Genomic DNA, 26,820 nt, shown 5'->3' on the forward strand with positions numbered 1-26,820 from the left:
AACCTTTATTTTTAACATTTAACTATTACTATTTTGAATACAAATTGTTGAGAGGTAATTATTTCATAGATATAACTGACTTATGCAATGGTTAGAAAGAGAGAGGATATCGCAAACCCTATCTTTCTTTGTCTTTGTAAGAAAGAGAAAGATACCTTGGGTTTCTCTTTCCTAAGCTTTGGATGTTTTGGAAATAATCTACATGTATAAGTCCATAACACCTCTATATTTAAAATATTAGTAAATTTACATGTTAATTACAATAATAGTAGTTAGTCAAAATATTTGTTAGACATGTCTTATGGTCCGGGAGCCAGCAGCAGATTTTATGACCAAGTTCCTCTCAAGCGGTAATTAGTAAAATGCATCAAAGTATAGTATTATGAAGCCTCGTGAACGTCAGCTGGAGCTCGGTTGGGGGGAAGAGCGGTTGTAGCCTCCCGTATCAGCTGACGGTTTTTCCACCAAGATACAGCCAGCTGACATATATATTTATCCACAGTTAAATATAAGCTATCATCAGGTAAATTTTTGTTTGAGAGGAAATAACGGAAAATAAATTTTTCTTTAAATTTAACTTTCATGTTCGAGACACCAGCTGGTATAATACACCATGTTGTAACCAGCTGACTATTTTTTTTCGTTGAGATATTGGGTTAGCTACAATTTGACAAATTTTTAGCTGAGAGGAAATGAATGAATGAATGTATTTTTTTTCCTATGTGCGTGGGAGGCTACAACCGCTCACCCCCCCCAACCGAGCGCCAGCTGACGTTCACGAGGCTTTATAATACTATACTCTCATGCGTCTGACGAATTATCTCTTGAGAGGAAATAGTTAACCAAATTTGCACCTGGCTCCCTAACCATTAATAATAGTTTTGTAGTAATAATAATAAAAATGTATAAAAAAACATAAGTACAAATTATTCAAATTATGTATGTTTTTTGTATGTCTGTATGTTATAACCTTATAAAATGTACATAAGTCTGTAAACATTTAAGGGGAGGCTCCCTAAATTTTATGTGAATTTGCATTAATATTCTGAAACAGGCACACATACAATCAAAATGAAACTTAAGTATATGATTTATTAGGTCTTTTTCTTTCGATGTACCAGACAGTTACGTAATTGTAACATTTTCGCTTTTTTATTCAAAAATTATGCCTTTTTTAAGGAAAATTACATTTTTTTTTAATATTTACTTGGACTTTATGTCTAAAATAAATGTTAACAGTAAGAAAATAGAGCTTACTATTGAATCACAAGATATTTTTTCTCTAGATCAATTATTACTTTAGTTATAAACGAAATAATGAATTTAGACTTACTTTTCGAGCTCGAACGCGATCAAAGAGCGCACGCGATATTCAACTTTATTACGGCTGTGTTAGCGTCTAGTACCGTAACCGGTCTTTCATTGCCAGAAAGTATGTTAGGGAGCCTCTTCTTAAAGAAGTTTTCTTAATTTAAATATTCCAGATTTTATTATCACCACATCATTAAATACGTAAAAACTAACTATATACAAAAAAGCTCTTAGAGTTACGTATGTTAAAAACAAAAACTAGATCTTTTAATGTTCAAAAACCAAATAAGGTGCCTTCCACTTAAAAACTAAAGCATTAATACTATATTTTATGAAAAAGAATTAGTGTTACAGCCTAGTTTCACTCAAAACAAGTTTAATCATGAGCCTTTTTTTATTATAATAATTAAAAACAATTCGTTGCCTGTCTGAAGTTTTAATATATGCTTTGGGACAAATTCTCATGTGCTTTATTATGCCAATAACAAACAAAATCTAAAACTAATGACTGACAACACACAACGAAAAAACCTCTTACGAGTAAACAACCTAAATTAACCACAAAATCCGATATTACCACATGTTCAATATCCATTTCTTCCTTTCCCACATTAAAAGGGAGTCACAAACACCACACTATGTCTTTTGACATAAAAATCACTTAGTCACTTTAAAAGTCAGTCAGTTTATTGTCTTTGGTCAACACTATTCACTGCTATAGAATTCTTGAGTGCATTCTTGAAGTTGGTGAGAAACTTGAATCTGGAAGCATACTAGCATCTCCATATATGGGAGAGCTAGGTCCGTTAGAAGCGTATGGGCTTCTGGACCAACTCCTTTGGCGTAATGGCGGCGTTTCCGGGAGCACCGTTTGTACAGGCTCGGTTGGTAAACGGATTGGCGACTTCTGTTGTAGTTTCGATTGGACTGTAAATAATTTAATTAAACACAAGATTATTTTTTTTAATAACAATTCAAATATAAATTTAAATTTGCCTGCCCCGGATTGGCGCGAAAGGATGCGGGTTCGAGTCCCGCCTCGTGATAAATTTATATTTATAAAGCGTTTGAATACTATAAAACCAAAAATATCAGATTAATTATTGTTAATCTTGTCCCACAAATAAACAGGGCATCTATGACACCGATTCAATTAATTTAATTTACAAAAATCTGTATAAAAGATTAGAATGCATGTTGTATATAATGAAAGCAAAGTTGTTACCTATAGTCTAGACTACAAATATATGTTACAGCTTACACTTATGTACAACTCACAAGTTGTTATTCTCGAAATATCTGAAAACAATAGATATACTTATAAAATTTAACAAATCCTTACCATAACAATATCCAGCAGCCATAACCGCTACAGTAATAATCGTTGATAAGTATGGTCTCAGTAGAGAGAACAGCGCTCCCAAAAGCGTGCCACACGCAATATCGCACTCCCTTTCAACATCGACCCTTATCTCTTGCGCTGTTAACTTCGACACAATGTTAATCCAACCAAGACCACAATCATCACTTTCACTTTTCACTGTCACTACAATTTCTGTATCCTTTATGCTTGGTTCTATCTTTAGTCCAGGAGATGCGGTCATTTTGACGTGTTTCATCGCTTGCGGATGTCCCGTTATAGTGAATAGCGTTGGAGGGTTGAGTAGCGACACTTTGCTCGCTGAGACGTGTATTAGCGGGAGGAGGAGGACTTTAGTGCATGTTCTGAATGTTTCCCATTCTGCGCATAGGTCGAGTTCTAAGGATTGCGTGACCTGTACGGCTGGTATTATTGAACAGCCAAGTTGACCTGAAACATATTTTGTTTATATAATGCTGTTTAAGTATGTTGTAACAAAAATTTTTAAAAAATAAATAATTGTCGAAATGACAAATTTTTCATTTTTATTTTAAAAAATCGATTACGAGGTTAGATTTGAACCCGTATCTTTCGTTTTTCGTTGATGGTTTTAATCAATCCTCGTAATTAAATTTATTTTATTCTTTAAAAATTTATCATTTATAAAGTAATTTAATGCTATAAAAATAAAATATATGTAATTGTCAATGTGATTATTAGTTTTATATTTTAATAATTAAAGCAAAATAACAATTAACCGTTCTTAAGATCCAAAACCGGTTGCGCCGTGTGCGGGGGTTTAGTCCTGCATATATACGGCAACTCGACTTCCACCCCCTCAAGCGCGTACTTCTGTTCCTCCGTACAGAGCACCGGCCCGGTTCCCAGACCGGAGTCTATTTTCAACGGCACGAATGATGCCGGCCATTCGCCGGGAATGAATTCCATCTGTGAGAGAATGTTATTGTTAACATTGTTTGTTAGTGCTCGAAATTATATAAAAAAATCGTGATGACAAACAGCACAAAAGTGAATTGATTTTTGTGCGAAGGCAAAAAATTATGAAATGCGTATTACGAATTTTATGAACGGCCATAAATGGTTGAGTAAGTAAGTAATTTGTATAAGGGGTGAAGTATCATTTTATTTATTTTTATAAAATAAAAACAAAAAACGATATTGGAGGGTGGTTTGGTAATAATTCACTGTCGGTAGTTCTAACAGTTTTTAATAAACCAGTCAGACTCCACACTCGTTGTTTCATTGACGTTCCATTGGCGACGAGTCGGAACTACGCGTGACGTGAGTAAAGTGTTGTGAACATGCCTATAGGGAAATTGGAGCCGTTTGATGTTAACTCCAAACAATGGCCAGCATATATTCGCCGTGTGAGACAATTCTTATTGTTGAACGAAATCAGAAATGAATTGCAAGTGCCATTACTAATTACTGTTGTGGGAGAGACAACATATGCACTAATGTGCGATTTATGTTCGCCGGAGCATCCCGAATCAAAGTCGTTTGAAGAGCTCGTTGACCTCGTGAGACAACACCTAGAACCACAGCGTTCTGAGATAGCCGAGCGCCATGTTTTTCGCTTACGTCGACAACTCGTCGGCGAGCCGCTCACAGAATATTTACATAATTTAAAACATTTGGCGACTACGTGCAATTTCGGCAGCAATTTAGAAGAGAATTTACGTGACCAGTTCGTTTCTGGATTGGCGAGTGAGGCGATGCGATCGCGAATTTTTGCCGAAAAAGACATAAATTATAAACAGGCCGTGGAGCTGGCTCTGGCCTTGGAGGCGGCGGAACGACACGCAGAGGTGAGCGCAGCCCCGAGCGCAGCAGGCGTGGGCGGCGGCAGCGGGTCGGCGGCGGGCGAAGGCCTGCACCAGGCGAGCGTACGGCGCTCGCAGCCTCGCGGGGCCGCGCGCCCGCCCGCGCAGCACGGCGGCGGCGGGAGCGGCGCGGGCGGCGGGGCCGGCGGCACCGGCCGCTGCTGGCGGTGTGGGAGGCCGCACCGGCCGGATAAGTGCCGGTTTGCTAATTATAATTGTGATGAGTGTGGTGTGCGTGGCCATTTAAAAAATATGTGTAAATCAGTGAGTGGCAAAGGGCGGGCGAACGCCCGACATAATTACGTGAGTGACGATGAGCGAGACGAGGAATTTTTCAACATCCAAGTGGACGGTACAGGTGACCAACCTTATTTAGTTATGGTTAAAGTGGATGGACGTCCAATCGAGTTCGAAGTCGATACCGGCAGCCGAATTTCGACCATAAGCGAAGATTTTTTTAGGCGTAATTTTTGTAATAAAACTGTATTATCTAATAATATAAACATACGCAGTTATGTCGGTTCGACGATAAACTCGCTTGGATTTATTAATGTAAATGTAACCCTCGGTAAGGTCTCCGTGTATAATTGTAAACTTTATGTAATTAAGAACGGGGGACGTCCTTTGTTAGGCAGAGAGTGGGTACGCGCTCTTGGAGTTAAAAATATAGCCATAGATTTACAGGAAATTAATGTGGATGTAAAGAGCGATCCATTTGTAAGTCAATTAATGTGTGAATTTCCGGAGGTGTTTACGGATAAGTTAGGAACTTGTAAAAAAACAATAACGTTATATGTAAAGGATGAGAAGCCCGTATACGTGCGCGCGCGACCCGTGCCGTTAGCACTGCGCGCTCGCGTTGAGAGCGAGCTGGCGCGGTTAGAGCGAGAGGGAATTATTTACCGTGTTGAGTCATCCGATTATGGGACGCCGATAGTACCCGTGGTTAAAGAATGCGGCGATATAAGAATATGCGGTGATTATAAAATTACTATAAATCCGATTCTTAAGCGTGATCCATATCCACTTCCTCGGATCGAGGAGTTGTTCGCTTCACTGAGTGGGGGAGAAGAGTATTCAAAAATTGATTTAAAACATAGTTATCAACAATGCTTGTTATCGAATGATTCACAGCGTTATACGGCTATAACTACGCACGTCGGTACATTTGTATATCGTCGCACTCCATTCGGTTTGTCGTGTATCCCGGAGAAGTTTCAAAAGATCATGGAGGAAACCCTTCGGGGTGTTCCAAATACCGTTGTATTCTTGGACGACGTCTGTGTTACCGGGGTGGATAGGAAAAGTCATTTAAGAAATTTACGTACAGTATTAGAACGGTTACGGGCTATGGGTTTTACTGTTAAATTTGAAAAATGCAGTTTTTTACAAAAAAGTGTAAAATATTTAGGTTTTATCATCGATAAAACAGGATTACGTCCCGATCCAAATAAACTAGCCGCTATTACAGAGGCCCCGAGGCCCCAGAATATTACACAATTAAAAAGTTTTTTAGGAATGTTAAATTATTATGGGAAATTCATTGCAAATTTAAGCATTATGTTACAACCCTTGCATACACTTTTAAAAAAAGACATCGATTGGACATGGGATTCGAGATGTGAGGAGGCTTTTATTGCAGCTAAAAATGCTCTCACCTGTGATAAAGTATTAGCGCATTATGAAGACGGTCGGGAACTCATGTTGTCAGTGGACAGCAGTGCGTATGGGGTGGGCGCGGTCCTGGCGCATCGCTACTCAGACGGGAGTGAGCGCCCTATCAGCTGTGTTTCACGGTCGCTCAATTCGGCGGAGCGGAATTATAGTCAGTTAGACAAGGAGGCGCTCGCGATTTATTTTGGGGTAATTAAACACCATCAATACTTGTATGGGAGATCGTTCATATTGCGTACCGATCATCAACCCTTATCACATATTTTCGGTAAAAAGGGTGGAATACCACAAACAGCTGCAAGCCGCTTACAAAGGTGGGCCGTGCGTTTATCAGCCTATGACTTCAAGGTAGAATTTGTGAGATCTTGTGAGAACGGTCCCGCGGATGCGTTGTCTCGTCTGCCCCTTCCGTGTGAGCGGAGCCCCAAGGAAGCGTTAAGTTATGTAGATTTAGTTAAAGATTCATTGCCTGTAAGTTTTAAAGATATTGCGGCGGAGACATATAAAGATAAATTATTATGTAAAATCAAAGGATATGTTTTGTTTGGATGGCCGGCTCGCGCCAGCTGTGAGGAGGAGCAGGCTTATTTCGCACGTAAGGACGAAATCATACACGAATTGGGGTGTCTGATCTTTAAATACAGGCTTGTTGTTCCACCTCCGCTACGCGCGAGGGTCCTGGAGGAAATTCACCAAGGGCATTTAGGAGTGAACAAAATGAAAAGTCTGGCTCGTAATTACGTTTATTGGCCTGCTTTGGATGCAGATATAGAGAATTTGTGTCGATCTTGTGAGGCATGTCGAGTGGTTCGGGACGCTCCGCCCCACGCCACTTTACATCCTTGGGAGTTTCCCCTAGGGCCCTGGCAAAGGGTTCATGCGGATTTTGCTGAATGTGGGGGTGTAAAATATTTTATATTAGTTGACGCTTTCTCGAAATGGATTGAGGTAATTGCAATGAAACGAACAGACACTGAATCCACGGTGTCAGTGTTGAGGTCTATCTTTGCTAGATTCGGATTACCGTCACAGCTAGTTACTGATAATGGCCCCCCGTTCTCGTCTATAGATTTTAAAACTTACTGTAATAAAAATTGTATACAACATGTAACGTCGGCACCGTACAGACCACAAGGTAATGGGGCCGCGGAGAATGCGGTTAAGACGGTAAAGAAGGTAATTAAAAGGGCTATTTATGAAGGCGAAAATATTTCTAAAGCACTGTCGAAGTTTTTATTTCAATATCGTAACGTGGAGCACGCCACGACTAAAGTTTCGCCGGCCGTAGCGCTTTTAGGCCACCGTCTGCGCGGTCGCTTAGACGCGTTACGTCCGGACGTCGCTGCAGAGGTGCGCACGGCACAGCAGCGGCAGATGGCTAACAAGGGAGGTCAGGATAGGAATTTCGAGAACGGGGATCCCGTACTTGTACGTAGTTATTCCAGTAAGTCGCCTAAATGGGTCGAGGGTAATGTGACGCAAAAGACCGGCCCTGTTTCTTATAAGGTGAAGGTTGATGACGGGGTCGAATGGCGTAGGCATCAAGATCAAATTATTTCACTGGATAGCGGGAACCGTAAAAGTCGATTCTCTTTATCCCGGCCGAATTTGAATAAATCGACTGATTGTGCCCCCGCAAGCTATGGTGCTGACGGGACATGTGCTGATGTGGCGGAGGAGGAGGAGGCGGACCAGGACGCGACCGATAAGGATACAGGTAAATCGACCGCAAATTCAGTCACGCGCTCCCCCACCCCTCCTCCTGACGGTGCATCCGCTCGAGCTGTACGAGCTTACGAGCGTTCTCGTAAGTTGTTTAGTAACGAGTAAAAAAAAAATTAAAATGTTAAGTTTGTTAAGTTCTTTTTATTTAAAGTTGTATTTTGTATTCAAATATGTATGTATTTTAAAGAGGGGAAAAATGGAGGGTGGTTTGGTAATAATTCACTGTCGGTAGTTCTAACAGTTTTTAATAAACCAGTCAGACTCCACACTCGTTGTTTCATTGACGTTCCAGATATTATGTGTCATGTAGAAATGCAATAACATCACGCTATTGCACATTAGCACGCGCAGCGAGGCCATCGTGGCGCAGCGCATGTCACGGCGGAGTCACAAAGAGACGGTTTCAAAGATATGACATTGAGCTTACATACTTTACAGACCTTAATGAATCTTTAAATTCGTGTGTACGTTTTTTAGGTATTAAAATTTAACGTTAAACTGTGTTTGCAGCTTTAACCTTTTGCCCTCCCCCTCTCTTTTTTCTTTCCGTGAAAAATAGGTTTTAACATCGATTTGTGGAAACATGCCCGTATTATTATAAATTATCTATACTTTTTTTTTCAATCATTTATTTCTGGGCTTTTGAACGAATGTTCATGGCAGCCCCATTGCAACTTATCTATACTAATATTATAAAACTGAAGAGATTCTTTATTTTTTTGAACGCGCTAATCTCAGGAACTAGCGGTCCGATTTGAAAAATTCTTTCCGTGTTAGATAGCTCATTTATCGAGGAAGGCTATAGGCTATATATCATCACGCTAAGACCAACATGAGCGGAGCACAGCGGGTAAAACCGCAGAGCACAGCTAGTTAAGAATATACCTCAGTGAGCGGCAGCTGGTGCACGCTGGCGGTGGCGGCGGGGCGGTCGCGGCGCAGCGCGTGGCGCGCGGGCGCGGCGCCCGCCAGCAGCGCCAGCGACGCGCCCGCACCCGCCGCTATGCGCACTGAGCTGTCGCCGCGCCAACCCACGCCCTCCAGGCACACTACCCAGCTGCCCACCGCTGGAAGATAACAATTTATTGAAGTGAAAACTTCTTTAGTTGCGTTGAGCACTTTTTCTGTAATGAGTATAAAATCTTAAACTCGCGTCAGGACACGTGACCTGATCGAAAAAGCGTAAGACGGACGGATATCAAACATGCTCAACGTTAATAATCAAGTTTTCACTTCTGCCGGCACTCCCGGAGTGCAACCCGTCTTTTTTTTTATTTATAATTAAAACGGTATTACACCAATTACCTTAATTATAGCACATTACATAAATTATATTACATCATATGAACAAAAAATCAAATCAAATCAAATTACAACTTAATATTAGATTGCTAGTAATTAAAAATTTGGAATTTTTCTCAAATAATAATTAAATTAAACAAATAATATTTAATTTAAAAAAATAGTGCAAGGTGAAATGAACGCTTTCTCTCTCGCTCTGACTCTTTCTATTCTTAGAAGCGTTGAACGTAACGCATCAGTGCATCAGTGCATCATACACATCACATCACATGTAGGAGACATGGTAGCATTAAACCTTTAACGCAACCTTGTTTGAAGACAAATAAGAAGTTTCACTACAAAATAAATTTTATAACCCTCCATGGATTTAGCCATATTGTATTCATAACATATTACTAGAATCTTTGTTTAAAGCCGCGTTTGCACAAAGCAACATTTGAATCGCAACACGTGACGCTCAACATGCACGACAACCTTGCACGGTAATAAGTCGAGCGCTGATGTGCATGTCACGAGTCACGACGTTGCCAGATAACGCGCAACATGAGGCGCGATGCGACGTTGCCAGTTGGCACGCAACAAAGCGTGCGGCTTCTCGTTTAAATAACATCGTTAATTTATATCGACACTCGATTCTCTAGCGCTATGTTATCAACAACTGGCATAGTATAGTAGAACGAAGACAGACAACTTTGTTCAACAAAAGCTAACCGAACAATATAATACAACAACTTTATATAAAAACACTACAAAACCAACTATATAATCATTATTCAATCAATATTATCAATACTTACTCAGTACAAATTATAAATATTTTAATTTACATTGCCATAAAAAAATAAATAAGTAATATAAATGTTATAACTTACCCAATATCCTGTTAACGCTAGCGTCCGTAGCGGAAACCCATACTTCATCGGAGACAGTGTGTCCGCCAATAGTACTATGGAATCCCATAAACGCACCAGTACCATCTATATTCGACAGTAAAAGTTCCGTTCCGAGACCACTGAAATATAAAACAATTCAATGTATGGAAAGCAAAATCATCTTCAAAATCGAAATTTAAATAGCAATTTAGATACAAGGCTTAAATAATGATTACCGTTTCTTGTAACAAAATTTCTATGTTACATGATTGATCAAGTATTAAAGCAAAAGTTTGTCTTAGTGTAAATATCGGTATTATTGTATACATGCGCGTATACATGCGTGCGTGCGTACATGTGTGCGTGCGCACTTGCGTGTATGCGTACGTACGTGCGTGTGTGCGTGTATATATTTGATTTCTTTTATAATTTACCTCACAGCGGGTCTAGCATGCGCATGCATCGGCGGCGACACAGAGCAGTTAGCCTGAGGACCAATCAGCTCTCGTCCAATAGAACTGCGCAATACAACGCGTATCCCGGCTTCGTCCTCACCGGACGGTTCCGCGGTGCAGTAGTGCGGCGTTGCCACTTCTACGTGGATTATCTGTGAATCGTATACATATAAATTAAAATATGTATTTCTATTTCAAAAAAAAGTTCCAGTTAGAACTTACGTTTATTATCTATACTTATAATTTAAAGGGGAATAATGTACATTTTTGTAAATGGTTAAGTATGAACTGAGACACCACTCCCATCAAAAGAATATGAAGCAATTGTTTAATCGATTACAATCAATAAATCACTTTAATACAGTTTTTACTTTTATCAAAATAATCATCTTCTTATATACAGGGTGTCCCGTAAGTAGTGGACCAACGGGTTATGGGGAGTAGAGGGACTTATTATCTAACAAAAATACTAAAATTTATTGTCCTAAACCATAAAGTTTTTGATTTATGCTTTATTTTCAAAATTTGATAAAAATATCATCCACGTAAGCTTAATATGAACTTTTACCATTTCTGTTTTTATTTTATTCTTATTTTTTTGTTCAAGGTTGTTAAGAATACATAAGTCTTCCTAATTAAAATGATACTCAAGCATAATTAACAACAACAACAAAATTAGACCAAAAAATAGGTAAGATTTTACGTTTTAAAAATTTACGGACTGAAGTTTGAACAAAGCTGGTGTAAAAAAAATGTATGGTGACCCTGTGGAACTTTATTTTAAAAACTTCTACATCTCATACAAATTACAAAAAGGTATAATTGTGTGGTATAAAGTATTTAAAAAAATGTTAAATTGGCGTACAACATTCAAATTAGAAATTATCAGGTAGTCAACTCATTAAGTTATTCCGAGAATTATTGCCTTTATGGGCGCGCGCTGGAATTCTTTTGTATTGTTTCTGGCCAATCATAGACGATACTTGAACCCACTATTATTTTCTTTGACTTTCAACTATTTCAGTGATTTGCTTATAGCTCGGAACTACACGCGTGTTTAGCTTGAATCCGTCATTACGATATTATTCTTTGTTGAAGTGCGATTGAATTGGACACTGATTTTGCTTGTGATTTGGATGTTGTTCGACTTTGGTTTCTTGAAGAAAAATGCCTCATACATACACTCCACGTGAATATGCAGAAATGTAAAAAAAATTATTGAGTTAAAAAAATTTTGATCCAAGCAAAGATCCAATCAAGCATCTCTCGACAAAAATTAATTCGTCGTTGATAATCAGGTGATTAATGCCAGGTGGTATTAATGCTTGCTCACTCGTACATGATACGGGTGTAAATCACTTCTCTTCAATATGCGATGCACTGTACTTCTTGGTACACCAGTGCGTCTAGCAATACGGCGAGTACTAGTTGAAGGATCTTCTTCTACTTCTGTCAATATTAGACGATCATCGACTGATCTAGGCCTTCCTATTCGATTTCTAATTCCAGGAATACGACCTTCATGGTATGCGTTATTTACTCTGAGAAAAAATCGGTGATCAGGATAGCAATCCTGATTGGGATAACGCTCACGATAAACACGTGTTGCTTGTCGAGCATTTCCATCACTGAGTCCATAAATAAAAAAACATTTTTCTGCATATTCACATGGAGTGTATGTATTAGGCATTTTTCTTCAAAAAACCAAAGTCGAACAACATCCAAATCACAAGCAAAATCAGTGTCCAATCAATCGCACTTCAACAAAGAATAATATCGTAATGACGGATTCAAGCTAAACACGCGTGTAGTTCCGAGCTATAAGCAAATCACTGAAATAGTTGAAAGTCAAAGAAAATAATAGTGGGTTCAAGTATCGTCTATGATTGGCCAGAAACAATACAAAAGAATTCCAGCGCGCGCCCATAAAGGCAATAATTCTCAGAATAACTTAATGAGTTGACTACCTGATAATTTCTAATTTGAATGTTGTACGCCAATTTAACATTTTTTTAAATACTTTATACCACACAATTATACCTTTTTGTAATTTGTATGAGATGTAGAAGTTTTTAAAATAAAGTTCCACAGGGTCACCATACATTTTTTTTACACCAGCTTTGTTCAAACTTCAGTCCGTAAATTTTTAAAACGTAAAATCTTACCTATTTTTTGGTCTAATTTTGTTGTTGTTGTTAATTATGCTTGAGTATCATTTTAATTAGGAAGACTTATGTATTCTTAACAACCTTGAACAAAAAAATAAGAATAAAATAAAAACAGAAATGGTAAAAGTTCATATTAAGCTTACGTGGATGATATTTTTATCAAATTTTGAAAATAAAGCATAAATCAAAAACTTTATGGTTTAGGACAATAAATTTTAGTATTTTTGTTAGATAATAAGTCCCTCTACTCCCCATAACCCGTTGGTCCACTACTTACGGGACACCCTGTATAAAAATGAATCGCAAAATGTGTTGGTAAGCGCATAACTCGAGAACGGCTGAACCGATTTCGATAATTCTTCTTTTATTATATTCCTTGAAGTACGAGGATGGTTTTTATGTAGAGAAAACGTAAATATGTACCACGGGCGAAGCCGGGGCGGACCGCTAGTTACTAAATAAAAATAAAAAAGCACAACAAAACTTACACTCTCCCGATTAATTCCGTTCCTCTCATCATTATGCCTTGCCACAGCAACCCCATACCCCGGTCGCATAGCAACCAGTTCACCGCTCGGTCGCAAATCAAACGCTCCATCGTCATACGACACCCAGTTACTTCTGGGTGCTGAATGTAACTTCACAGTGGCTCCTACTGCTAGAGCCAGGCGTTCTCCAGAGTCCATGTCTCGGGATAAACCGTCTACGGATGTCTTGATGTCGGTAATGCCGAGGATTTCGATTGTGCTATCCCAGGAACGTGTTTCGGATACCTGGAAGGATTTTTATGTTATGGATATGCGTAAAAATTGTGACACATATTACTTTTATATTTTTATTCCTAAGAGTAATATTGATATTTAAGGTAAAAAAATGTGTAGTGTTACACTACACATTATTTTACCTTAAATTATTCAAATAATCACTACGATATATTTTATTAATAAGCGCACATGTACTAAATATCTACATTTAAACATTTTTCATTGTAAAAATGTATTTATTGAAGCTATAAATCATGACCAATGTTACCTGTCCCATATTCCGCACTCGAACGTCGATGGTAATTACGCCCGCTTTCAGAGGCACGACGCGTATCGACAATCCCTCTGCGGCTGTTCTTTCCAACATATCTGAAATATCGATATAAAAATATTCATGTTTAAAACCAGATTTTCCTTCCTGCAAAGAGAAATATTGCAGTTTTTAGTATTTTTTTTTCGATTATCTTTAATCGATTGGCACGGTAATAGTAAGTCGTTAAAAAAGTGCGGTTAGCTGTAATTTTTTTTATGGTAACTCGTAGTTTTAAATATTAACGTGCCTATTGTACAATGTCGTGAGTCTAGTCAGGATCCCGCAGGATCCTGGCGCAACACGTGCGCAACCCAGGTTGCCGCTAACAGCGGTTGTTACGTCACGACGACGTTTCGTACGTGCAGCGCCCACAGCGCTGTTGTGCTCAGCCCGGCCGCTTGTATCCACACGCACACTCACCCATAGCGTGCGTGGTGTACAGCGTGGCGGCTCTAGCGCTGGGGTCGCGCAGGGTCCAGGTGGCGCGCGGCGGCGGGTGCAGCGCCCACAGCGCTGTTGTGCTCAGCCCGGCCGCTTCTATCCATACGCGACCAGGTTTGCCCACCAACAGTGTTTGAGTTGAAGCCCGCAAGCGAAGGTTCGATATAGGTACCACCTGAAACAAAGATAGATACATTAAATATGTCGCTTTCCGCGAGACAATGGGTCAATTCACACCTATAAGCAGCGGCGCGTAGCGGCTGCAAAGGCGCTTTAAAACATAACGTGAATGTCGCTCCGTACAGCGTCGCAGAGCCATTCAAGCAACTATGAACTTTAAAACCACATGCATAAGATTTAAAATGAGTTTGCTTAAAAAAAGCCGCTGCACTCTCCATGTAAGTAAAAAAATAAAAATTAAACATTTTAATTCATTAAAAATTAAAAAAAAATCTAAAAATAATATTTGTTACAATAAACAATATAATCAGTCAAAACAATACCTCAACTTCAGCTTCCGCAGTGGCCAATTCGACATTAGTTATATCGGAGGCGATAAGAACGATACGCGCTGAACCTAAGTTTACACCTTGCACTGCTCCTGTTGGCGATACCTGCAAAAAAATTAGGCACAACGTAAGTATAGATTCATGTGTTAAAATTTCCGTATATAATTATTGTTTTTTCTTATTTAGCTTTGTTCGTTCGATTATTAAGTAGGACAATAATGAGAAATGTTAAAACAACAGAAAAAATCGATCACGAGGCGGTATTCAAGCCCGCGACTTATACAGCATTTTAAATGCTACAAAATATAACAATAATCTTCATGCAATACAAAAATTTAAATTTTTATTACATGCAATTTTTTTCGTATTGGTCCTTCGAGTTAAATATATGGAAAAAATATAAGTGAAAAATCTATTTTTTGTACTATCAACATATTATTATTATATTTACCTCAACAAACGTGTTTCCCTGTTTAAGTTTGTACGTCAAACTAGCGAGGTGCATGGGAGGTCCGCCCGCATGGCGCAGCTGTAACCTCGCTCCGGGAGGTAAACGGGATCGTTCCGGCACTATACGAAGACTGGGGAACACCGTGACCTGCGTATAAATATATATTTAGTGGATAACTTATTGCTATTTAATTAAAAAAAAAAATATTTTTTATGATGTTATACTATCAAGTAGTTTTTACTTCAAAAGACCAATTCGCCTGTGTAGATGCAGAATTACACAAAAAAATTGTTTCATCTTCAGCTTTCTTAATTTCTCCACATGTTTTTAGTTATGCAAATTGTGGTGGTCTTGCCATAACATTATTCTTTTCATTGAATTCAAATGCCAATTCAGTAAATTATCATCTATTTCTCGCATCTATCGAACACTAACCTCAAGTTCCGGGCTCCACACACCAGCCAGCGATGCCCTGACCCTTCCAGAACCTTCCTTCACTCCACACAAACTGGTTCCTTTCACAACCACATTGCCGCTGGTCCTCCACTCGGGATCCCGGCTACTGGATAAGTATCTATGAGATATTCCGCGTACAATTGCACTGATGGGAACGCACGCGCCTTCGCATATAGCGCGTGCGGTTGATACCTCCACGCTTAGCACTTCTTCGATGTTCACCTGAAAACATTTATTTGTTATCACTTTTTAAGCTATTGCATAGCTTCTATCGCGGGCCTTGAGCGCGGGGACCGAATCCAGAAATTCCGTAACGAAAAAACCTCACGCTCCCCACTCCGACGGGCGCGGAGGTGTGGCTTGAAGGCATAGCATGCAAAAGCTTTACCGCGGCAGTCCCCGAGTGCCACACGTCTTTTTTTATTAAAATGCGAAATGTAATAAGATGTATTTTATTTTGCTACCTCGCATTTCTATCACTAAAATTTAAAGAACTTTATTTTATCTTTATCAGTATATTGCGTCGTCGCATTTCTATCACATGGTGGAGTAAATGAATGAATAAATATTTTTGTATTGAGTTTTTCATAAATTACTTAAAGTTTAAAAAAATAATCAAAAGGTTCCTTATTGATTAACAAACAACACACCAAAATATCTTCAAATCAATTATCTTAAAATTGGGTTTAGAAACATTTATTTCAATTATAATTTTACAATAACAAACAAGACATGTTAACAAATGAAAACATTTAATCGTCAAAAACAATTTGTTTTATTATAACTCGGTGGTAAATGTTAAAGATACTTATGTAATGACGATTCGAAAGTGCTACTAAATAGTAGTCTAATTGAATAAATGAATGTTTGAGTTTGAGTTTAACTCACCTCAACAGTCTGCCTTTCGCCGTGCACACACAGATCAACCACGGTCAAATCATAAGACCCAGGGGCTGGTAACACAGCGTTTAGTATTCCTTTATCTACTGTAGCGGTCACTCCTTTGGGACTGTCGACTGCATAGCGTCCACTGCCCCCGCTTATAGTGGCTATGTTTGGGGCCACTTCGCTCTCCCAAGCTAAGTTCACCTGTTTTTTAAAATAAATAACAATTACAATACTAAAAAAAATGTTGTGTGGTTTTATGAAACCACGGTAAAAGTGAAACTTAGGCAAAAAATTATCGTATTTGTACGATAATTATCGTACGGTTCCGAACACTGCTTTATACCTACTCGGCAGCCGACTGTCACGCGACATGCGCTACACAGACCAAAAAGTTTGAGACGATGTAATAAAAGTTTCACTTTAAAAAGTAATAATAATACATTACATGAAAAAATAGCCCATAATTATTTGAATGATTTTTTATTAGCTCTGCCGCGGTTTACTTTTGCTTACTTTTGCTCGCGGTTTCGTCCGTGAAACCGTGGGCAAAAGTATAATAAATCCGTTCAGCGGTCTACACGTGAAAGGGTCACAAATATACATCCACACTTTTTTCAAACTTCATTAGTACGAAGTAGGATAGTAGTATTTTATTGTCTACACAATTTAGTTACACTTTTGAATGTATCATATAAAAGAATTCTATAAGGATTCTATGTACAGTCCCCGGCACGTAACTTGGCAAGAGTCGTTAGATGCGCAGAAGTCGTTCTTTAGGTCTCTTTGGTGGTCAAGCGGGACGCGGGGTATAACGTAGCGCCGATCACGACTCGCTATTGGTGCGTCAGTCGACCCTTGCCTCCCGCACCGCGTCTACGTTACGTTCGCTCCCGATTACACTTGCGTGCACGAAAGTTGTACCCTTTGTTTTTGTTGACTTTTTGTTACGAGTTCAGTTTTAAATTAAGTTTTGATTTTGTTTTGGCTTTGTTAGTGTTATAGTTGTTGTTTTAACTTTAGTTTTTGTAACGTGTATTACAATGCCAGGACCAAATACTGTTTTACGCAGACATGCCAGAAAAATGGTATACGATGTGTATATATGTATACGATAGTGACGACGAGAACTTATAATTTTTAATAAAAAAATGCATAATACTGAATGCATAAAACTGAAAATGCATAAAACTGAATAAAAAAATGCATATCTAATATTATGTTTTATTTATAACACCTATTAAATGTCACGAATTCCTCCACTTTGTTTAACTACAAGATTAAAAATAAATGATGGCAATAACCATAATAACAATCAATAAAAGTGACCAGTTTTTTGTTCCACTAAGTGTAGGATGCGCGAACTTGCCCCCACTACGCCAAAACCTTGCCAACTTACGTGCCGGGGACTGTAAGTTTCGTTAATTGATTAACTACATACCTTATTAGGTTCACATTTGAGTGGTGCCACAACCTTCGCTTGTATAGTGGCAGATGCTTCTGGAATATCTGCTTTTAACACTCCAGACCAGCCAATCGCGTTTTCTTCCGCTGATACTAACTGTTAACAAATACATATTATTACTGCGGTATTAAAAAAAATTGTATAAGTATGTTTTACACAATATTTGAAGTTTATACAACAACATCAAAGTTTATACAACAACAATAAAATGATTGTTTTTGGAATTAATATTGTGTTGTGTAACAGACTAGTTCATAGTTGTAGCTATAGGATATTAAGCTATCGAAAATTATGCCTATAATTTTCATAAAGGAAGAAGTTACATGGATTTTAATTAATTTACCCGACGTCGACCCTCTATTCTGAATGTAAAGTTCTTAGTGTTAGACGCCTTTTCATTTTAAATTCAGTCCTCAGGATTAATAAAGCAACTGCATCTACACAAGACTCCCATAGCAGACGAAATTACTTACCACTTCCCAAATTAAAAACCTCTTTTGCAAAACGTGCACCTAATTATATGTGGCCACTCTTACATAATAAAATAATCAGACACTTGAACCTATCTAAAAATACTTGCATAACTAAAGACATGCTAACAAAATTGCTTCTTTCCTGGGACTATGCTAAGACTGAGCAATTTGTTCGTCTTCAACTTTTTTGAATATTTCTTGTGGCATTTGTTTAAGCCAGTGTGATTGTAATCGGTATGAAACAGGCCTAATTATTGACTATTGCTATGAAATCATATCATTTTTTTTTATATTATGACCTTCCTTTTATTCTTAATATTATTTTCACTTTTATTTAATTATTGTTTGTATGAATTTTTAATCTAATTTAATTTTTAATCTGCATTATGTTTATGTATTAAATTTAAATCTGAATTTTAAATATTTATCATAACATAATCGCCGCTCTGTTTATAAAATTCTAATGTTAAACATTTCACGGTCCCGCAGAACAGGCATTGCCTAGTGCGGGAACCAATGATTTTATTTCCTGTATTTTAACGTTTTTCTTTAAGAAACTGTATTAAGCACTATGTAATAATGTATGTATTATGACTGATGTACGTGTCTTAAAGAATAAATAATTTTTTACCTTTTTTTTTACTATTAATTAATTAATGGAATAAATGTTGTCATTGTTTCCAATTAACTATACAAAAAAAGATTTGTCTATAATTTCCCTTCTTTACCTGAAAATATTTCATAGGTACAGGCACAGGCGCATACTCCGGATTGGTTTCCACAAACATTCTATCCCTAGCTTTGTACTCTATTCCAATGTGATTAGGTTGAACTTCCCATGACATCCTCGGACCTTGTTCATCTAATAGCTCCCTACCAATTGCGTCGAATAATGTCACTTTAACTGACACTTCTTGGCCGGGGCGTATCCATACTCTGTGAAAAAAATGTTAAATTATTTTAGTTTGCGTTTGAACTTTGAAGGTACTTTTACATGGACCAAAAGTTTATAATGGATAAAAAATTAAATGAATTAATTAATTAAAAATTCTTTGTTATACACCATATAGGAAACAATTAAAATATATTTAACAATGTACTAGGGCGGCCATATCGCTAACAGCGATCTTTGGCAGGCAACTAAATCAACAAGGACAAATGTATGTATAGATGAATAGTGCAGTTTATATGAAAATTACTCATACATATTCCATTATCCTAAAAAAATCTTATTGAAGTGAAACTTCTTTATCGGGGTTGGAAAAAAATTTCGTGTAACATTTTTCCGTTACGCGCCATCTTGTTTTTATCCCTACCACGCGTGATTGACGTATTTCTGTAAAATTGCATATACAGGGTGTCCCACTGTTGGTATACTAAGCTCAAAGGAGGTTATAGTTTTGCATACGCTGAGTACGTAAAAAATACTTAATTACGCATTTTTTTTCAAATAGATGAAATCTTAAACTCTATGTGTACAGTGTACACCCTTAGCAAGCAACCCGCCCATTTTTGCCACTAGCACGTGAGCTATCGTTTATGATTAGGTTTTCATAGACAAAATGTAAGCATTAGAGAAGCGGTATATGACGGCTGCGCGAAGCTAGAGAAGAAAACATGGATTTTCAGGAAAAAATTATCAAAATTTTTTTAACGTAATTTTGTTGTTTATGTATTTTTTACGTGATCAGTGTATGCAAAACTACAAGTTCCTTCGCGCTTAGTATACCAATAGTGGGACACCCTGTATAGTAAATTATTTTTTGAAAAATAAGGTCATAAAGAAGTTTCACTTCTTCCGTGTGTACACTAGAACACGCACACATTTTTTTTAATTCATCACACTTACCTAGTACTAGCAGAACAATTGCCCGGCGGTTCTGTGGGCTCCAACTTGACCCGGGATACATGCGGAGCGCATGAAACTTCCAATTCGCTTACTTCTCTCTCGCCTTCCACTTCTGAACTCAATTCAAGACGAGCTTCGCCTTTCTGTGGGTTAAAAATAATTACAATGTAAAATGCGTGTTATACCAATTATTGGTAGGGTAAAATAGTCAAAAAACTTTATTTTTTCTTTTTTTTTCACATACCTCCGCATTAAAAAAAAAAACTTTAAAATGCTTGTTAAAAGTTTGTAAAACTGATTCAAAGAGGCGGTGTTGCTACATTATCAATATAAAAAGGTTTATAGTTTAAAAAGTTTATTTTATAAGAGAAGTGAGATAACATTAATCGAAATTATGTGTTATAAGAAATAGTAATCGAGATTCAACATACCCTACGACATTTCATTGTAAACAATTGCACATCAGGATACTTGTGTGGCGGCTGACCATCTCTGGTTACAATATCTGCCGTACGGGGCTCCAGTGATAGAGGCGTTAGGGCTTCTCCTTCCGCGAGTACCTGCAATTCATTATAACATAATAATTATGTAAGTGTCAATAAAAACTAATCTGTAATCTGTTGGTTAGTCAATAAAATATCTGACTATAGGAACTTAGTTCAATATCTGGGTGGAGAATTACTGAATTCATTTGTTTTAAAATTATTGGATATTTATCAAATTAATTGCATGTCATTTCAATGTTTAAACTTCGATATTATCTATACATATAATAAATCTGTAGAAGGGTCAATTCTGTACATTGAAAATATTGAAAAAATAAATAGCAGGGGGTGTTACTGGATCGATACCGAACCCAAATATGTGATTAAAAAATTTTTTGTCTGTCTGTCTGTATGTGAAGACATCACGTGAAAACTAACGGTTCGATTTCGATGAAACTTGGTATAATTATACCTTAGTATCCTGGGCGTAAAATAGGATACTTTTTATCCTGGAAAAATACGTAGAAAAAAAATTAATCTTAATTTTTCAGTTTTATCCATAGACGTTGTTCTGTAGAACCGCGAACACACGTTGCGTATTATTATAGGCCTAGGTATTTGGGTCCAATAGATATTTATAAGATGTCATTGTCAGAGTTAATCAAAATGGAGACCATCCACGCGAAGACCGACATCCGCGCGGACGGAGTCGCGGGCGGAAGCTAGTTTAATAATAAGGGCGGCCGTACACGGACCGCTTCAAGCTGTTGAGACCGACGCGGACGGCTTGAAGCTGCGAACGCGCAGTGAACTATGGACAATCATTCACTGTCGTACACGGACTGCTCGAGCCGTCGTGACGGCTTCAAACCGTCAACTGCGCGGTTTGTAGCGACAGCTCGAGCAGTCAACGACCGACTGCTCGAGCCGTCCGTGTAAGTCGCTCAGCCGTTAACTGCTCGAGCTGCCCGTGTACGGCCGCTCTAAGATGATGTGTTGTTGTGGAGTAGTAACTCATGGTCAGCATAGCGATGCCGAGCGCGGCGACATGCTTTATTTTAAAAGAGAATACATGTAAAGGTCGCCACTCACTTTCCTCACCTATCCACTCCAAATTTAAAAAACAAAAACATAAAGCTTTCCACTCACGGGTAGCGTGGCACCAACAAGCGCGGCTGCTCTTATAGGCCAGAGCAGTGAAGGTGCCGCTCTCACAGCTACACGTGCTACGTCACCAGCGCGTCCCCGGGACACGCGTACCGCGGATACGCCGCGGGATTTCCAATAGCATTCTATTACACAACACGCGCCCTCTGGGAAATGGAAATTTTTTTTTTAATGTTTGAAACACTAAATAAATAAATATAAATAAATATTATAGGACATTATTACACAAATCGACCTAGTCCCACAGTAAGCTCAATTAAGGCTTGTGTTGTGGGTACTAGGCGACGATAAATATAATATTTAATAAATACATAATATATAGATAATAACACCCAGACCCAAGAACAAATAATTGAGTTCAGCACACAAATATTTGCCATGACCGGGGATCGAACCCGGGACCGTCGCCTCAGTAGGCTGTTACTCTACCACTGCGCCAACCGCGTCGTCAAACACTATTGACATGTCTTGCCTGTCGAAAACACTAACGTTGTGCATGAAATCTACCTCTGGGATTCAAAAAGACATAATACTTGAACACTACTTAATTCAAAATTAATTGCACTATTCCGTGGTGTTAGCTTTTGAAAACTCCTCAAAAAGCTTTGCACCTAATAATACAGTACAATATATTCGTAAATAAATTATTTCAGTTATTATCAGTAGTTCAGATAAAAATATTTACATAAATAGTAAATAACTTACCAACAGGCTGCACCCAAGGCACTGCAGTTACATTGAATGGTTCTGGCCCTTCCAATAAAGATACTGCAAATGAGTTGCAATCACACCTGAGAAGAGAATATTAAAAAAATATGTGAAATTTATAGAATTTTTTACTGAAAAGCTGTTTAAAATGTTTCTCATTGCGATTGAAATGAACAAAACAAAAAAAAAGACGGGTTGCACTCCGGGAGTGCCGGCAGAAGTGAAAACTTGATTATTAACGTTGAGCATGTTTGATATTTTGGAATGGTATCCGTCTTACGCTTTTTCGATCAGGTCACGTGTCCTGACGCGAGTTTAAGATTTTATACCCATTACAGAAAAAGCGCTCAACGCCACTAAAGAAGTTTTCACTTCAAAAAAAATATTTATGACTTACGTGTGGAAATTATAAAGTTCGCCAGTAGATGGATGTGTAGCTGTTAGTGCAATGTGCAAATAATGCGGTCTTCCGACTCGCGCGTGACCAGAACTCGATACTTGCACCATTTCTGGTACTGCTGACCAGACCCTGGCAAAAAATTTATAATTTAACTGCAAAGAATCTTATTCAAACCCTGCAAAGAACTAATTAATGAACACATTAATTAATTTTGAAATTGGCAATTTTGGAGCAAATCAAATATTGAGTGTTGATGTTAAATTACATAGAATATCAATGAAGTATTCTTTTTTTTTTTCTATTAACTTATTGACCAATATGTTACCTGTGAAAATTAAAACTATAAATATTATATATTGTTGGAAGATACTGTTTCCTAAAAAAAGTACAACAAATAATTGTATTTGTTCTCTAGATTTCCCATATCTTCCGACTAAAAAAATCTTATATATTATCTTATGTACACAAAAATTATTCCATACCTTCCCGTCGCTCGTATATACGAGTATTTAGTCAAGTGCACGCTAACATCTATCTGTCCCACTCCGCGCACGGTCACTACACCCGTGTCAGACAGAGACAGAGCACTATGGCCGCTTTCATTTTCTGTCCAAGTTACTTCTTCGTCACCACCGCCGCGATGTTTTAGTTTTATATCCCTGTAAAATTTTAAGATAATTTTCATCTAACTGGATAATAAAACAGAGTTTTGGACAAAAACAATAATTAATTATTTCAATTATGTATGTCATTTGAATAAAATATCATAAGATAAAAATGCAATAAACAATGTTTACTTTCATATAATTAAATCATTTAATTAAAAAAATAATTTCTACAAATAAATGTATGCTATATACATAGCAAGTTTATCTGATTAGAAAATGTCATATGACAATAAATTTATAGTATTTGACAGCTAAACATGTTCGGACAGGAAACAGTGACAATTATTCATCCACAAAAATATTAAATCAAAAGTTACATCTAACAATATACATATATATTTATATGAAAACTCACTGAATAGAATCTGTCCAAGCAACATAAAGCTCTGGAGGTACAATCTCTACTCGACTAACAGCAACAGCTGATGCTTGTCCTTCCACCTAGAACACAAACCAGAATATGAGCCAAAAAAGTAAACAAAAAGAATGAAAAAAATAAATACGTGTGGCACTCGAGGACTGCCGCCATAAAGCTATTTCATAGCATCGCATCGCTGTGCCGGTTGGAGTAGAGGGTGTTAGGTTTTTTCGTTACGGAATTTTTACATTCGGTCGCCGCGCTCAAAGTCTGAGATAAAAGCTATGCAATAGCTTAACATTTTTATTTTAAGTTTGCCTACACAAATAAAAAACCAAGTACTTAGTAAATAATTTTGAAATGTCATGATAAAACAAGTCAATAAAGAAATAACTTACCTTTTTCGACACACTCCTTCCAGCTATTGAATAAAGCTTAGCCATCACTGTAAACGTCCCTGAACTGTGTGCAATTGCATCAGTAATAGTGCCATTCTCTGTAGACCTTAGCAAATCAACATTAGCCTCTCCTTCTACCGATAATCTGATCAAAATATCCTGTCCCGCAGTTAAAGCATGACCATCCTGATCATAAACCACACATTGCACTGTAAACTCGTCCCCTTGTATGATTAAATTTGCCGGCCGAATGTTCACTCTTATAGAATATGGTTCAACTACTGTAAGGATTGCGGTTGTGACTTCTGTAGAACCAGACATTAGGTATATGGGAGCTGTGCCCAATTCTGTGCCCCTTACAAGGCTTATTGTGTCCTCTAATTGTGCAACAGAGGAATCTTGTATGGCCATTGTGTATAGAGTCTCTGCTACATCTTGGATTGTGAGCCTTCCAGCTCTAGCTCTGACAACTCTGAAAGAAAGTAAAATTTAATTACAACTTCCATTCAAAATGATTATGTTTATTAATCAATGCATAGCAATACATAACCCAGAAGCATTTTAATTTAGGTAAATCATTAAACTACCAGAGCAAATTAAAGTTTTCATGTTTTCATAGAAATTTTCAATTTGTAACATTAAACTACTATAGAAAATTAATCTAGCATCATGTAAATTTAAATTTGCTATCAAATCATGTTCGTCTTCATCTGCATTAATACATTCTCAATTATTACACTCCTTACATAGGCCAATTAATATAATATGAACTCCACATTGATAAAGATCTTACCTATAACGTAGAGCATCACCAAGTACAATATAAGCCGTTGCAGGAGTCAACACAACACTAGCAACTACTTGCAGTTTAAAGTCCGTACATATTCGACCGAGACACGCTGTAACTCTCGACTCTCCCATTGCCTGTCCATATAACAGTACAGAATGTGCTCTTTGACCTTTAGCTTCTATTTCTGTAATGCCTTTGGGAGCTTCGTAATCTGTGTCACTCCATCGAACTAGCCTAAAATGAAAATATTGTTCAGAAACTTTACATAATATAAGTATATAGCATTTATAAGTATATAGCATTATAAGTATATAGCATTATAACTTATAAGTATATAGCATTATAAGTATATAGCATTATAAGTATATAGCATTATAAGTATATAGCATATAGCATTATAGTCTTAGGATAACATTTATTTTTCTAGTTACATTAAATTTTAATTGTTTTTGTTATATATAAAACTTATGAAAATCAATGAATTTTCAATAAATTATCATTTATTAGTAATAAAAAGTAGTGATGTACTAACAAATGTGAAAAAAAGGGAAAATAGTCTTACATAACTAAAGGTTCATCTCCATAAGTACTTCCAATATTTTCAACTGTCCAACTGAAACTTATTCCTTCCAATGTTGAAAACTTATTGCCTGCAAAAATAAGAATGATTATTTAAACATGTAAATATTGAATAATACCTCTTTTAATAAATAATCAACTTTGTGAAGACATACCTGAATCATCATACGCTATAACTTCAAATGCTTCCGGTGCCTCTTCCAAATATAACTTCCATGTAGTACTCAAAACTTTCAATGAGGTTATTTTATCAATATCAACGTCACCTCTTAAAATCTACAAACATAACAAATATAAATACAGAATACGCTATTGAATTAGATACAAATAAATTTATTCCCGCCAATTTTTTTCGATAATCTTACCTCGCCAGTGCTCACTTCCTCCGCTAGAATTATGACGGAACCTGGAGGTATACATGTTTTGGAAACAGATACTCGTGCACTGCGTGAACAATGACCCCAAGCATCGTCGTAAAGAGGCTCCAAATCGATGATGTCATCGCGAGACAAACTCCTGAAAATTTGTTGAGTGTGTTATTTAAAATCAAAGCAAACTTAATAATTAACACAATAATTATATATTCATGAATTTAACCATGTATAACAGCCTCCTTCAATTATTTCAAACGTAAAATTCACGTAATGATTTTCAAACCATGGTAGCAACACTCGTGGGGTGTTTATTTTAGCACTTTCACATATAAATCCACTTGCTAGTATTAGTATCATGCAGGACAGCGTCCTTACAGATGTACCCATGTTTCTAAACAAATTAATTTCATAAATAACAATATATTAATTATCTCATACGATAACCTCAAAAACGACTCCGGTTTGAACTTTGAAAAGTGTTATTTATAATTTTTTTTTTACCTTTCATTTGTCAAAGCAAGATATTGCCATTTCATAAAAGATAATCCTTGAATAATTTTTAAACTAAATTATTTT

At 37.2% G+C, this 26,820-nt stretch overlaps 1 protein-coding gene across 1 annotated transcript; it reads right to left on the reverse strand.

Annotated features, from left to right (window-relative positions):
• Positions 1-1,157: 1,157 nt before the first annotated feature.
• Positions 1,158-26,705, reverse strand: Gp210 (nucleoporin 210). Its single transcript, XM_090111694.1, has 28 exons — positions 26,468-26,705; positions 26,236-26,386; positions 26,026-26,146; positions 25,854-25,941; positions 25,295-25,525; positions 24,502-24,973; positions 24,101-24,186; positions 23,560-23,736; positions 23,075-23,206; positions 22,675-22,760; positions 21,952-22,115; positions 20,749-20,877; positions 20,318-20,460; positions 19,197-19,404; positions 17,972-18,091; positions 16,534-16,734; positions 15,625-15,867; positions 15,190-15,336; positions 14,733-14,843; positions 14,209-14,404; positions 13,744-13,844; positions 13,200-13,484; positions 10,523-10,695; positions 10,089-10,228; positions 8,800-8,981; positions 3,430-3,619; positions 2,654-3,121; positions 1,158-2,238 (listed from the first exon to the last, which is right to left on the reverse strand). Exons 1-28 carry the CDS (start codon positions 26,629-26,631, stop codon positions 2,027-2,029), a joined length of 5,121 nt encoding a protein of 1,706 aa, XP_089967820.1. The 5' UTR covers positions 26,632-26,705; the 3' UTR covers positions 1,158-2,026.
• Between the last annotated feature and the right edge of the window lie 115 nt (positions 26,706-26,820).

Source organism: Colias eurytheme, chromosome 17 (assembly GCF_061535395.1).
Source record: "Colias eurytheme isolate Ceu_HAF_F1 chromosome 17, ilColEury1 Martin Lab GWU primary, whole genome shotgun sequence".
Classification (NCBI taxonomy): domain Eukaryota; kingdom Metazoa; phylum Arthropoda; class Insecta; order Lepidoptera; family Pieridae; genus Colias; species Colias eurytheme.

What these genes read in the sequence shown, in the direction of transcription:
- Gp210 (XM_090111694.1), bottom strand. Translation starts at nt 26,631, where the DNA reads ATGGGTACATCTGTAAGGACGCTGTCCTGCATGATACTAATACTAGCA. An exon ending in TATAGCGTATGATGATTCAG is followed by an intron (nt 25,942 to 26,025) that starts GTATGTCTTCAC and finishes TTATTTTTGCAG; the next exon opens with GCAATAAGTTTTCAACATTG. An exon ending in TACCTATGAAATATTTTCAG is followed by an intron (nt 18,092 to 19,196) that starts GTAAAGAAGGGA and finishes ATTTGTTAACAG; the next exon opens with TTAGTATCAGCGGAAGAAAA.